General features: G+C 49.3%; 4 protein-coding genes across 4 annotated transcripts; 2 read left to right on the top strand and 2 right to left on the bottom strand.

Annotated features, from left to right (window-relative positions):
- Window positions 1–2,270: 2,270 nt before the first annotated feature.
- EDB91DRAFT_1164867 (glycoside hydrolase family 37 protein) lies at window positions 2,271–5,756 on the bottom strand. Its single transcript, XM_041319941.1, has 12 exons — window positions 5,637–5,756; window positions 5,104–5,589; window positions 4,644–5,055; window positions 4,447–4,581; window positions 4,358–4,392; window positions 4,235–4,303; window positions 4,060–4,186; window positions 3,800–4,003; window positions 3,408–3,744; window positions 3,009–3,356; window positions 2,867–2,957; window positions 2,271–2,814 (listed from the first exon to the last, which is right to left on the bottom strand). The coding sequence occupies exons 2-12, from the start codon at window positions 5,335–5,337 to the stop codon at window positions 2,551–2,553; spliced, it is 2,256 nt and encodes a 751-aa protein (XP_041171625.1). The 5' UTR covers window positions 5,338–5,589; window positions 5,637–5,756; the 3' UTR covers window positions 2,271–2,550.
- A 913-nt stretch (window positions 5,757–6,669) lies between these two features.
- Window positions 6,670–8,914, bottom strand: EDB91DRAFT_1239565 (uncharacterized protein; the record flags this gene model as incomplete). The annotated part of the gene is made up of 8 exons (XM_041321870.1): window positions 6,670–6,780; window positions 6,839–6,988; window positions 7,042–7,498; window positions 7,548–7,717; window positions 7,772–8,308; window positions 8,365–8,430; window positions 8,484–8,654; window positions 8,708–8,914. 8 exons carry the CDS (start codon window positions 8,912–8,914, stop codon window positions 6,670–6,672), a joined length of 1,869 nt encoding a protein of 622 aa, XP_041171624.1.
- A 243-nt stretch (window positions 8,915–9,157) lies between these two features.
- On the top strand, window positions 9,158–10,346 carry EDB91DRAFT_1164853 (cytoplasmic protein). Its single transcript, XM_041319940.1, has 8 exons — window positions 9,158–9,245; window positions 9,295–9,342; window positions 9,398–9,565; window positions 9,621–9,673; window positions 9,728–9,778; window positions 9,833–9,842; window positions 9,893–10,032; window positions 10,085–10,346. Exons 1-8 carry the CDS (start codon window positions 9,221–9,223, stop codon window positions 10,220–10,222), a joined length of 633 nt encoding a protein of 210 aa, XP_041171623.1. The 5' UTR covers window positions 9,158–9,220; the 3' UTR covers window positions 10,223–10,346.
- On the top strand, window positions 10,344–12,695 carry EDB91DRAFT_1164847 (S-adenosyl-L-methionine-dependent methyltransferase). The gene is made up of 8 exons (XM_041319939.1): window positions 10,344–10,657; window positions 10,709–10,758; window positions 10,810–10,909; window positions 10,958–11,236; window positions 11,292–11,529; window positions 11,588–11,838; window positions 11,895–12,362; window positions 12,417–12,695. The coding sequence occupies exons 1-8, from the start codon at window positions 10,405–10,407 to the stop codon at window positions 12,560–12,562; spliced, it is 1,785 nt and encodes a 594-aa protein (XP_041171622.1). The 5' UTR covers window positions 10,344–10,404; the 3' UTR covers window positions 12,563–12,695.
- Window positions 12,696–12,903: the final 208 nt, after the last annotated feature.

The raw sequence follows: 12,903 nt of genomic DNA, 5'->3' as shown, positions 1-12,903 counted from the left end.
TTCCAAGGAACTTCAGAGGTAGCTGAAGAGAGTTAAAGTTGCATAAGGTCGATCATAATGTGACTGATCAAGGCGCTGGAAACAATTTGCCCCGAGCGGCACCCTGAATTAACGAACTTGAACACTGGTGGTGATGATTTGAAGCTTTGAGTCACTAGTCAGCTCTGCCACAACGTCAACAGCAGTAAGAGATTGCAAGCAGATAGTTTTTCTGGCGGAGACCCCCGAAGGGGCAACCCGCCCCGATAGCGGCCCAAACCTTTGCAAGAGTGAGCCGAGATGAGGGCAGGAGGAGGCTCCTTAGACCTGCGAGGGCGAGTGGGCAACCTCCGAGTCAGGCAACCTCACACGGGTGCCAACCACCCGGGCCCCGAGGATCCGAAAGACTTTGACACTGACAGCGAAAAGGGAGTGGGTGGGGAAAAGAGCAACGTCGGACCTGGTGCACTAGTAAGTGAAGCCACGTGCTGCATAGCCGCTGGTACGAAGCCATTATTCTAACACGCTCGACGCTCGTACGACCTCGCTTCGGGATAGAATTCCCAAGCAATGTACAGATCGGTTTATCATATGTGCTCAGCGCTGGAAGATAGTCACAAACTTGCTGCTTAACCTTGCAACCGTGACTCGCAGCGCATTCCTACAAATCGATGGGAGCCTCTGGCAAAATTCTGTTAGGAAAGTTTGAACATGGAGCAGGTTGTTAGAGTTTGGCATTCCACCCTTCGTCATCGTTCATTGTTCGGATAGTGCCGACTACGTATATATACCTACGTCGTAGACCATCCTCTCCTTGTCGTCTCCCGCCATGTCGTAGACACACGATACAGCGTCGTTCTCCAGCTCCAACAAGGTGAATGGACACTATGTAATTATGAATATGCAGTACACCGCAGTACGCCGCGAACACGGGCCGCTTAGCACCAGCAGGACAATGAACATGACTCATCTTAGGGAAACTCTCAATGATGCGTCGAACACTCTAGGCCGAAACCGGCAACAAAAGTCCTCAAGGATCTGTTGAGCAGTGGCTCACCGCGCCCTATATGACGCTGTAAACCCCGCTTTAATGAAATTGCGCGATACGACTGTTAAGAGTGCGCGACACAACTGCTGAGTGAGCGATACAACCCGTCGGGTGCGCGATATAACAGTATGCAACATAAGTTCGTAACTATCAATTGGAAGTGCCGATTTAGAGTGTACCTTAGAAGTTCGAGGCTACTGCAGAAATCTTACGTAGATACCACTACACTAATTTTACCAGACCGTGAGCTGTGAGTGATCATCACTTGCATTAAGGGCCCAAACCGTGAACTAAACCATCAAAACATATATGAAAACGTCACCTACTGACGCCCTAACTCCCTCGCAATCTACAGGAACGCTTTCTTGGCATTCGAGAGGGGCATGGTCGAAGTAGGCAGAAGGGAACACCACCTGTTCGGCTATATACGCCCTAGCTTCGAATCATTCGATGCCTCTCTGTCCGCGGAAGCAAAGCGCTCCAGGAACAGTGTAGTTTCCAAAGACGGTTTGAATGAAGTTTAACGAACCATACATACTCAAGCACTCAAGTAGTGTACCTGGTAGCTCCGAGGCTCGAAAACTTCGCCTTGGGCGTGGGGTGGCACAGCTGAGAAGGAAGGTGTCAGACGCGAGACCAACGCGAGACCTGCAGTAATTTTGGCGAACACAGACGGACCCGGAGTTAGCAAATTACTTCGAATATCGACTTGTACCAGAGAAGCCCAGAGTAGCCTAGTTGTAGCAGTGTAGCGCGCTGGAGACCTTCATTTGCCAATATTTTTCCACACGGTCTATCGAGCAAATTTTTTCATTACTACTGAATACGAAAGAGAGCAAGGAAATTAGGGGATGGTGGACCAGGTAGACAGAGTATGACATTAGCTATGATCAGATTCAGGCGGATTGATTAGGCGCCGGTTGTTTGGCAAAGGCTTTGGATCCAAACAAACGCTTTTAGCTTTAGAACCATCTCCCACTATAATGTAAATTGTTTATTGAAGTGGGGTTTACAGCGTCATAGCCCTAGACACTTCATGGTACTCGAAAGAGCGACGCAAGACGGAAGAGGATATGTACAACGGAACTTCGATCCGTCTCCCACTATTTCCACATCGGACACAACGAGAGCCACAGGAGAAAGAACATCAGGATCAGATGAGAATGCCATGAATGAAACAAAAGCAAGCGACACAATCTACTTAGGGAGCTATCAGCTCACCGATCAGTTGCCGACTAGCCAACGGATCACGAGTGGAGACAAATAACACTTGATTTGGTGTAAGGTCTGAACGTTGAACCGGCCCAGGAATTTAATCCCGACTCCCTCGTGCAATCCCGATTGGCGACACAGCAGTGCACACGCAGCGAATAGTAAGAGTACAAGGACTTTCTATACGCAAAAAAACAAAAGAAGAACAGTGCTAACGAACAGAGAACGAAGTACTGGTATAACAAGTTGACGTCATATCCTATGTAAAAGAGGTATTTGAACCCCAGAGCTAGCGTCCGGCGTCTGAACGTTTACAACAAGAAAGGAGATGCTATAACAGACATCACTATGGCAGTGATAACGGCCCCGGACGATGCCTGCAGGCCAATAGCCGCGCTCGTACTGGTAGTAGTTGTGACGACGAGTGGTGGGCACTGTGGAGCAACAAGCTGCTCGCCGTATGTAGAGGCAACCCAAAGGAGCACACCATTCGTCCATCCGAATCCAGCCTGAACGGTGTATTCACCGCCAGAACCGGAAGAGTCGACGTTGAGGTTGGAGAACTTCTCGAACATCTGCACTGCACGTCAGTGTGATGTCTAGAGAATCAGATTGAGAATAACGGACGTTACCGCTGTTACCAATACTGTTGGTCAGGTTCAATTCACTAGCTGGGAGCTGAGGTAACAATCCTGCAATGGAACCGCCAGTGGCATGCCTGACGAGGGCTTAGCAGTGTTCCAATGAAAAACAAGTCCATTCCACTTACCAACTGCAGAGCACGCTAGTGTAATACCTGTTAGCCATCTCACGTTGAAGGGTGTCCCTCCACCCTTCGCCGGCAGTGGCATTCCCGCCGTTGACCACAGTACCGTCTAGCTTGTTGATGTCCGCGCCAGGCCCGGTTGCAGTCGCATTCTGATTAGCTTGTGCTCCGCGGAAAGGTTGGCCAGGGAGTTGAGCCTCTGTAAAGTTAAGCTGGCCTGCCGGAACGAGATCATATGTGGACTGAGTTGAACTGGGTGTGGGCAGCCCATTGGTAGTAAGGTTGGATGGGATAGCCCGGAGTGCTTGCATGATAATGTACTGATGCGGGGGCCAGGAGTTCGGGGCGTCCCTGTAATACACGTGTCAGAATACCTGCATGAAGAATAGCTTAGATAATTACCATTGCAAGCCCGTCCAATCAATAAAAGTAACTGGAACCGTGCCATTGTACTTGTTCACAACCATATTGATTGCAGCGAAGTAACCAAATGCATTCGATTGGGAGGCAAGGACCTCGTCTGGGATGATGCCATTCCACACAGGATAGAAAGTCGCGGCCGTAAATATATCATTGCGTGCATTCGAAGTCAGGTTAAAGTCGTAAAATGCGAGCTTGGTTGGGTCCCAGAGGAGGTCGAGGATACCCGCGCGGATGCTAGCAGCCACCTGGAGGTGGTTGTTGGAAGCAGTCTCGTTCGATGTGCCGTAAAGGTTGGCAAGAAGCAGTCTGGCCTTGTCTGTTCTCCCAAGTTCCCATCAAACAACACGCACAAACAACAACAGTCCACATACATAGAATACTGTTGAGACATACTGGGATGTGGTTCTTCACACTGAGCGAGCGCAAACCAGGATTGCCAAGCTGAGGGATAGCCTCAAAGCGTGAACTATAATCCCATCCGGTTTCAGCGCCAGATGCGAGTTCGCTGTAAAGCTCGGCAGCCTGATTATCCGTGAGAGGCGTAGAAAGTGTGGGGTCGTTGATAGTTAGATAATCTAGACATGACCACGTTGACGGGATAGGGGAAGTCAGATTTAGCACGACAACTCACCAGTGAGATACGATTCCGGCCGAGGGGCAGTATTGTTGACTGCATAGTGTGCCATCATGTAAGTCTGGTTGGTATACGGGCTCGCAACCTCAATAGTCCGATTATTTGCCCACCAAGCAAGTTCATCCTGAACAAAAGTTCAGAATTTGTACTGATTAGACAGTACACTACCGACCTCAGCCAAAGGAAGAGCACGTTGTAGAATTGAGGTATCTCCAGTCACGTTAACATAGTCATAGACCATCTGTGCCCCGAGTTGATGAAATGAGCACATTGAAGAATACTAACCAGAACTCACATGGATAAAGAGGGGCGGTTGTGAGCGGTTCAAGTCTGCATCACCAACAATGAGATGCACCGAGACTCACTCCAAAACAGTCTACTCACAATAGATACGACCGCCGTTCGGAATGAAACCAAAGTTCTCGATCTCATCCATGAAATTTTGCAAAGTCGCATTTACAGTTTCATACAACTCCGACTGAAGCAGACCTTGAATAATCCAATAGCTGTCCCAATAATCTGTCGAAAGCCACCAGATATCATCGGCATCGACCGAACCGGAGACACAGAAATACACAAACATTGTTCTCTAAAGCGACCACCGGGAATCACGAATGTATGGTTCAGGGGAATCAACGAGCTCTCGCACGTGCCGCCGGGGTATTCGTCACAAAGTGCAGACTGGTTGGTATTCCTGGCAAGCTGGGTCCAGTAGTCATGAACAGTTTGTGCAAAAGCATTCAACAAGGGGTCCGTCACGTTTTTGAGGAACGCTGGGGTAGGATTGAAGTTCGGGAGAGTGGCAACCTCTAGTTCAAGTCCCTCTCCAAGGAAATCATTGTCAACGAAGTTCACCAGGTTGCCTTCAGTGACGGTCGACAAGTTAAAGGCGTTGAAGTCTGCAAGGACTTGCTGAGAAGACTTGCTGGTTGGCTTGTCTACGAATGTCTTCGGGTCAGTGTATAGCTGAGCAATATTGACCGTCTGTAGCAACTGGGTGGGGTTAGCACTGGGATCCAGAAGTTACTGTAAACCACGTACTGAACCAGCGCAAAATATTTGACCAATGCACCATCCTTGGGTAGGGGGTAGCGGTGCCTGCGAAGGCAGAGTCGCACCCAGTGATGCACTAGGGCTAGCCACCGCCGTCGAGATAGTCAGCGTCGGCACCGCGGTTCCAGGCGCAGTGGTGGTGGTGGTGTTAGTGATCGTAGCTGCCAATACACTATGAACAAGGCCGGCGACAACCGTGGCCTTGAAGCTTAACGCCATCATGTGTGGGGGAGATAACGTATGCGTTGGTCACCAGCGATTCAGGTAGATGTCATCACGGTATAAATGCTCGGAGCTCTTGAGGCTCAGCACTTGCCACGAGATGCAGTCTCAAAATTGTCCGGCCATGGGACTTTTATAGGCGCTCCGCCGTACCGCCTACGCTACCCAAATGTCGGTTGGTAACGTTGATTTGAATGGACAAGCCCGCCAGCAGTTGTTTGCCGAGGTCTGGTGACTCTCGGGCGTCTTCAACTTTCAAATTATTAATACAGGTCTCCGACAACAACGCTTCCACGTACGTTCTCATCGCCTTAGGCGTTATGTATGTTAACCGTCAAACCGTTGAAACCCGAAGCCTGAACGGAACAGGAGTTGTAAGAAGGGGAAAGTGTATTTCCCAAGTGAAGAGCGTGCAAAATGCTGATCAGGATATGCCACGTTTCCGATTCAGAAGCCATAACGCCGCAATACAAAAGAGAATTTCGTAATCACATAGTACATGATCAATATCAATGGCACACCATTCGTCTAGCAAATCCCTCGGAGTACAGCATAGACCGATATACCAACCAGCAAGCGCTTCACCGACACCACCCGTAAGGTCAGCGGGGAGTCAACCATGTGAACGTACCCAAAAATACCTCAACGTCGGGTCGATGGTGACAAACACAACGTACCGCCATTCTAACTTGCAACCGCGAATCAGAATGGATGCAACGTCCACCGGTAAAATGACAGAAAGAAAAGAAAAAGATGAAAAGGATAATCTTGACAGTCACGGTCGACCATCGGATAACGTTCTACTGCAGCCGGGGCAGGCGGCTTAGATCGGGTCAATGAGACCGCCAACATCGAAGAAAGGGTAAAACTCAACGAGTCGAGGACTGTCAGCACTCAAAGGAGCGCTTTGTTCAGCAATAGTACCTTGACGACGATAGCGACAGGATGAAAGATTCAAGTCTAGCCGCATAACTCATAACTCATTCCCTCGTCAATTAATGGCTCCAAACCGGTAAGCAGAGCTTGAGAACTCAACAGCATGGTGCCATGTCACATGTGCTACGTGCGCAACATCCCAAAGATCTTCGCCGATTGATTGATATAGGTACGCTCAGAAAGAAGTATCATTTGTCACAGGAATAGGTCAATGACGTACTTACGGGATGCACCGTTTTAGCCCCTCCGCAGCCTACCAGGCATCCTAACCCCCCATCCGGCGCAGTGTAGGCGCTTCTCGGAGCTCATACACCTCAGCAGACATGATATTAATGCTACAACGCACCTGCCCTCCTGAGCAGAGCAACCCCAGCATGAAAAAGCCCACCCCTCTGTTCAATCGACCATCAGCTTTTCCGTGTGTAGGCCTTCGCCGTATGCCATGCTCTCGAAGATGATTTGTCTCCAGATGCTGATGGTGAATTCCTGTGCCTCTTCCTCCAACACCTGTTTAGAGACGACAAGTTAGTAAATGACAAGTAAACGGATCAGATGTAAGGCGCACAGGCTCCAGCCCTTCGATGAGCTTCTGAGGTCCCTTGTGATCTTTGAGGTGCTCCACGACAAACATAACGAGATCATCATCCTCTAGTTCACCAAGATAGCTGACCATTTGGCGTCGTATCAACGGCTCCAGCTTGCGGTCAATCATAGGCTATGTTATATTATATCAGCAGGTAGCTCGTGCACGAGAAACACAATCCTTACATCTGAAACACCATCCCACCTGACTTTCGCCTTGAAGAGCGCCTCCTTGTTGTGGGGTACAGACTCCTTGATCATCTGGAGGCGTTCTTTGGCCTTCTCGCCCTCAGTGGCGCTAAAGTCAAGCTTAACGAGCGGTACTTTCCGCTTCTTGATACCTTCCTCCTCCTCCTCTTCCTGCCCAAACACAGCCGGTTTCGTGTCCTTGGAAACAGGTTCTGCCTTGACAGGCTGGGGGTTCAGTGACACGCTAAGCTTGACTGGCGCACCGTCATCGAGAAGCATGCCTGCTTTCCGCTGCTCTTCGGCCAGAGCTTGCATGTCCTCCATCTGGCGTGCGAGGAACTTCTCAGACTCGATACGAAGATTCTCTGTCTCTCGTTCTTCATAGATGCGGGACTCGGCATCCGTCGCTTCCTCTGCAACAAGCCTACGGGAACGAGTCTGTCTCCACCGCGCTCTGATATCGACTATGAGCGGACTTACGGAGCACAAACTTACAAACACACCTGTCAACGTAAAACAGTTCATCACTTTCGTCATCATCCCAAACATCTAGACGAGCTTGCATCTCGACACGATCCCGTTCTTCTGCCTCTTTAATGGCGGTCTGACGGGCTATTGAACGCTCCAGAGCTGCTATACGAGTGCGCTCTCGAGGCTCATAGCGACGTTCGCGCTAAATCGTGAAGGTTAACATGAGGGTCCTGATAAAATAGCCACTGTAACTCACATCCCGGAAGGAAACCTCCTCATCTCTGCGTCTGGCTTCCTTGCGGTCCTTTTCAAGTTCCTCATCTGTCTTTGTGCTCTTGCCTGGTATACTCCGCTCATCAGACCCCATTGCAGCAGCTCCATCCTCGGCTTTTACAAATCCCACAGGTTTGTTGTATCCTTGAGCATCCTTTCCGCGAGGAGCGGGTTTACCAGGAGCTCCTTGTGGTGAATGTGGGGGCTGGGGTTTTCCCCACTCGCGGACTTTCGGCCCGCTTGGGGTAGGTGCAAGCTGAGGCATGGCGTCACGAACGTCACGCAACTTTTCCCGCTCCCGCTTCGCGGCTCGTTCACGGAATTGGGCAATTTCAGATATCACGAGACCACGCTGAGTCTCAGGAAGATCGGCTTCTTGAAGATCGTGGAGATGTGGCGGAATGACGTATTTTTCTTTATCAAGGAGACCGCTGTTAGCTGCTTCTTGTGACTGTTGATTTATTTCGGCTACTAGTTCATCCACCCTGGCTTTTGCTTGTTGCAACATTGTCTCATCAGCCTAAGCGCATCGTCATTAACTCAGTGACTACCAGGTAAGGGAGAGGGGGCACTCACGTCGGTTTTCATTTTTTGTGCAGAGTATGCATCAAGAAAAAGCTTCGTCTTTTCATCGGCTTTGATCTGGATGTTCGACGTAGGCTTGAAGAGAGGAGTAGACATAAAGCACGACGCACCAGCAATTTCTTATTTGCGCACCCATCCTCGAGTGCGGGTAGCTCAACATTCTGCAAAAGAGCAAGACATCGTAACGCAGAGTCAGGATCTTCAAACTCAGCAAATCCAAAACCCTGCGGCTTGTTCGCTGGCGTGATGAGACGTTTGAAGGACTTGACGGGGCCACACGCCTGGGAGGTGATGATAAGCATTGACACGAGATGGACACAACACTGATGCTTACCACAAGAAGTCGGTTCAGAAAGCTATCGGTGACACCACCAGATATTGAGCCAACAAAAAGGGTTGTGAGCTTCTGTGCTTGAGGAGGAACAAAGCCCTGATGAAGCATTTGTTGCTGCTGTGCGAGAGCCGACATTGAGGGCCCCTGGCCGTATGATGGCAAAGGTGGACGCAGACCAAGTCCTAATCGATTTGGAACGGGTTGCATTTTGATTGGGATAAGTCTTGACGTGTGTCAATTCTTTAGATAAATCAGAAGGGAACCAGAATTAAAAAATTAAAAAATCATACAAATGATATACTGTAAGCGTTGTTGTTAGACAATCAGAACAAAGAACAAAGCAAAGCAGATAGACGCAGAGCTTGAAGCAGCTGGCAGAGGGTCACCGGTCAGTACTAGCAAGTAAGCGCTCGTCGTGGTTCGCGTGCAAAGGCAGCCCTCGAGGTTTCCCACACTCTTTCGTCTGCAAATTTAGTTTTCTAGTCCTGACTGTCCTGCTCAAGTACAAGCGCAATGGTTCTGTTCTTCACCTCCTCTGGTAAGTTCGTTGTTAAAAAAAACAAGGGTCATACTGATTTTTTGTCAAGCGGTCGATCCGCCAGCAATGGTTTACATGGGCAAGGATAAAGTCGAGAGTAAGCCCAGCAACAGCTACCACACAACACACTGAAGTTTACCATCCCAGATCAGACGAAGATTTAATCAAATATGCATGGCCTCAGGACGTGTGGTTCCACGTCGACAAGCTGTCATCAGCGCACGTTTATCTTCGCATGCCACCAACCATGACTTGGGACGCCATTCCCCAGGCGCTTTTAACTGATTGTGCGCAGTTAGTGAAAGCCAATTCGATCGAAGGTTCGTGAGCACATTCAGGTCATCTATCACTCGAATATCAACCTTGGATGTTTAGGAAATAGGAAAGACAACATCACCATCATTTATACTCCGGGGAGTAACCTCAAGGTGGGCCCACCACAATGCACGTACTGGGCGCCCACCTGAAGATTTTCATACCAGAAATCTGGAGACATGGCCGTTGGTCAGGTGTCGTTTCACAGTGACAAACAAGTGCGTGCTTCATTTCTTGATCGTTGTCACCAGCTGAATGCTGTTGATGTAAAGGTCAAAAGAGGTTCTCAAGTTCCGCGTTCGATCTTTTTATTTGCTCAATATACCCCTCAGTTCACATCGCTAAACGAGAGAATCCAATCGTAAACCGTCTCAACAAGACAAAAGTCGAAAAGGACGTAGACCATGAACAAGAGCGGGTAGACCGCATCAAGAAGGACAACGCAGAGAAAAGAGCTACAGCTGTTCAGAACGTTCGCCTCGCACTTAATCATTCTCAAATCAAACGCTAACTTCAGAATACAGAAAAAGGCTGAAGCAGAGCTAGCCAAGGTTAGAGAAGCGGACAAAGCCGCCCGCTCGTACGATTTATTATTCGAAGTCGAAGAGGATCCTGATGCACCGAAGCTTACCGGGAAAGCTATCGAAGAGGACTTCATGTGATCATATAAAGTTGACCCAATTACCTGTGAATGATATTTTGCTCGATTTCTGGTCGAGTTTGTCCCATACCCATAATTATAATTGGACATGTATTAGGAAAATTGCCTCCTGTCAGTGATTTCGGCAATCGGATCGTTCTAGGTCCTCCTTTCCTTCTCTTGCTTAAATCCAACTAAAAAACTATGACCATACGGTTTGCCGGAGCTACAATCCACGCAACAGGGGAGGACGTAGCTGATCAATCAGTATCATCGAAATCCGACTCAGATTACGCCGAGGAAGACAACAACTTTGACGATTGGGTATCGGATCAAGCGCAAAATCAGTCATGCCGGTCACTCTTCGAGGACAAGGCGTTTCCTTCAGCTACCGCTGCTCGTGCTCACGATAAAGATGTCTATAACTTTGACTTGCGAACCATAAGCGCAAAACTAGGTCAGTGTCTAGACTCCTCGTGAATTTCGAATCAATGACGATCGGTCCCAGATCTGGACCTCCACCAGCGTATACAACTCATCAACTTCATCAGAAAACATGTACGATTTCATTCGACCCCTCATGCGTTGTTTATTGACAGACAGCTGTAGGCATCCACACCAGAGGACATCGCAAACCTAACAGGGGCAGAGTCATTCTTCTCATCAGATGAGTACCTGATCCCACAGATTGAGGATGATCCGCTGCTTCGTGCGTATTTCTCCAATCGTCTTTCAGGCGATGCTCAATAATCCCAAGAACTGGAAATGGATGACTGGTCAGACGACGAAGACCTCTCCAGCACAGACCAACGTCCAGCACCGCCTACTGATCTACCAAACGCGCTTCGGCAGATGCAGGTCCTCGAAAGGAAACTCGCACAGGCTCAAAGGGACATGGCGGAATATCGCTCCCTCGTTGGACAAAAATTTGACGCGGGGCGTATCGCAGAGATCCTCAACGAACCGGGTCCGTCATCACCAGGACCGTCCCCGCGAGACGATGACACCCATTACTTCTCCAGCTACTGCGAAAATGGTACGAGATTTGACAAAGACTCTTAGTGTCGAGAGACCTCATATATTGTGAAAAGACATCCACGCTGTTATGATCCAGGACAAAGTCCGGACTTCCACCTACGCCTCGTTTATCCTCACAAACCCCATCCTATTCCGCGATGCCATCGTGCTCGATGTCGGATGCGGCACTGGAATCCTCTCCCTCCTCGCCGCCAAGTCAGGGGCAAAGCACGTCTACGCAGTTGATGCAAGCGATATCGCCGAGAAGGCTGAACAGATCGTCAGAGAAAATGGACTAGAGAATGTTATCACGTAAGATTATCTGCCATCTCTTCACATCCGTTCCGCATGATTAACCATGAAAACACAGCGTCATTCGCGGAAAAGTTGAAGAGGTCTCCCTTCCGGATGGTGTCGAACACGTCGATATCATTGTCTCTGAATGGATGGGCTACGCGTTGCTTTACGAGTCCATGCTCGACTCTGTGCTGCAAGCACGCGACAGATTCTTGAAACCAGAGGGAGGCGTGATGGCTCCGAGCCAGTGCAGGATCATGTTCGGGTTGTGTGAAGGCAGCGAGATCTTGAAGGATCGTGTAGGATTCTGGAGCGATGTTTACGGTGTGTATTATACACATCGACTGACAGATCGACAAACTGACGTTCGCGCTTCACAGGCTTCGATTTGTCAGTCATGGCAAGTGACGTATTTGGGGAAGCCATCGTCGACGTCGTCGGGCCAGAATCAATGGCAAGCGAACCTTATCTCCTAAAAGACCTCCACCTAAAAGACATCACGACTCGGCAACTCGAGTTCACTTCCCAATTCAGCCTCATTTCTACTACCCCAAAGCGCACCAAAATCCACGCATTCGTGTTGTACTTTGACACGTTCTTCACGACGACAGGCGAACCGGTTGCTCCAGAAGTGCCCGTCAGGGTGACAAAGGACGGTGACGTGACGCTCGCCGAGGTCTGGCCTGTGGGTGGGAAAGCACCCCCGCAGCGGCGTCTAAGCGTGGGCCCTGGTCTCAAGCAAAAAGAGGATAAGAGAGTGACAAGCTTCAGCACGGGGCCTCACAGTCAGCCAACGCACTGGAAACAAACTATCTTCCTATTAAGGGATCCGATACATGCAGAAGATGGTAAGTTGTACATCTCCATCTAGCACCTAGATCGCTCAGATTCAATGAATGCAGGCACCATCGTGACGGGGACGTTTTACTGCAAGAAAAGCGCTACTAACTCTCGCGAACTTGATGTGGAGATTCATTATTCTGTGAGACAGAATGCTGAGACGACGGCGGTTGGAGAGACAGTGGTTCAGATATATAAAGTGCGATGATATTTGATGCTTGCGATAAAAGATTGTATACAGGTTGCCGCCGCCATAACATTAAATGTTCGCATATCGCATCTCAGACAGCGTTCGAACAGTGGATATCTACGAACAGTAGAGTGCAGGATGATCGTTACAATCATCAAGGCAGGCATAGAAAGCAGCACATGGCACCGGTTGCAGACCTGAGTGCTTCGTCTACACAGCACTCACAGCACCTAGCTGTGAAACGAACACGATCATAAAGCATAAGACGCAACTTAAAAGACGACTCAAACGAATTCGACGGGTGCCCAACTTCCTCAACTCCAAACCAAACACCAATTTTTCAGCTTGCAGTTTGTGCC

This window comes from Suillus paluster (assembly GCF_016628075.1).
Source record: "Suillus paluster strain FC165 chromosome Unknown EDB91scaffold_98, whole genome shotgun sequence".
NCBI lineage: Eukaryota > Fungi > Basidiomycota > Agaricomycetes > Boletales > Suillaceae > Suillus > Suillus paluster.
Note: the sequence above shows the minus strand (reverse complement) of the source record. Positions and strands in the feature narration are given on the sequence as shown.

What these genes read in the sequence shown, in the direction of transcription:
- EDB91DRAFT_1164853 (XM_041319940.1), top strand. Translation starts at nt 9,221, where the DNA reads ATGGTTCTGTTCTTCACCTCCTCTG. An exon ending in TCTGTTCTTCACCTCCTCTG is followed by an intron (nt 9,246 to 9,294) that starts GTAAGTTCGTTG and finishes TTTTTTGTCAAG; the next exon opens with CGGTCGATCCGCCAGCAATG. An exon ending in GAGCTACAGCTGTTCAGAAC is followed by an intron (nt 10,033 to 10,084) that starts GTTCGCCTCGCA and finishes TTCAGAATACAG; the next exon opens with AAAAAGGCTGAAGCAGAGCT.
- EDB91DRAFT_1164847 (XM_041319939.1), top strand. Translation starts at nt 10,405, where the DNA reads ATGACCATACGGTTTGCCGGAGCTACAATCCACGCAACAGGGGAGGAC. An exon ending in TGAGGATGATCCGCTGCTTC is followed by an intron (nt 10,910 to 10,957) that starts GTGCGTATTTCT and finishes AATAATCCCAAG; the next exon opens with AACTGGAAATGGATGACTGG. An exon ending in TCCGATACATGCAGAAGATG is followed by an intron (nt 12,363 to 12,416) that starts GTAAGTTGTACA and finishes CAATGAATGCAG; the next exon opens with GCACCATCGTGACGGGGACG.
- EDB91DRAFT_1164867 (XM_041319941.1), bottom strand. Translation starts at nt 5,337, where the DNA reads ATGATGGCGTTAAGCTTCAAGGCCACGGTTGTCGCCGGCCTTGTTCAT. An exon ending in AAATATTTTGCGCTGGTTCA is followed by an intron (nt 5,056 to 5,103) that starts GTACGTGGTTTA and finishes AACCCCACCCAG; the next exon opens with TTGCTACAGACGGTCAATAT. An exon ending in GCCGGAATCGTATCTCACTG is followed by an intron (nt 4,004 to 4,059) that starts GTGAGTTGTCGT and finishes GGTCATGTCTAG; the next exon opens with ATTATCTAACTATCAACGAC.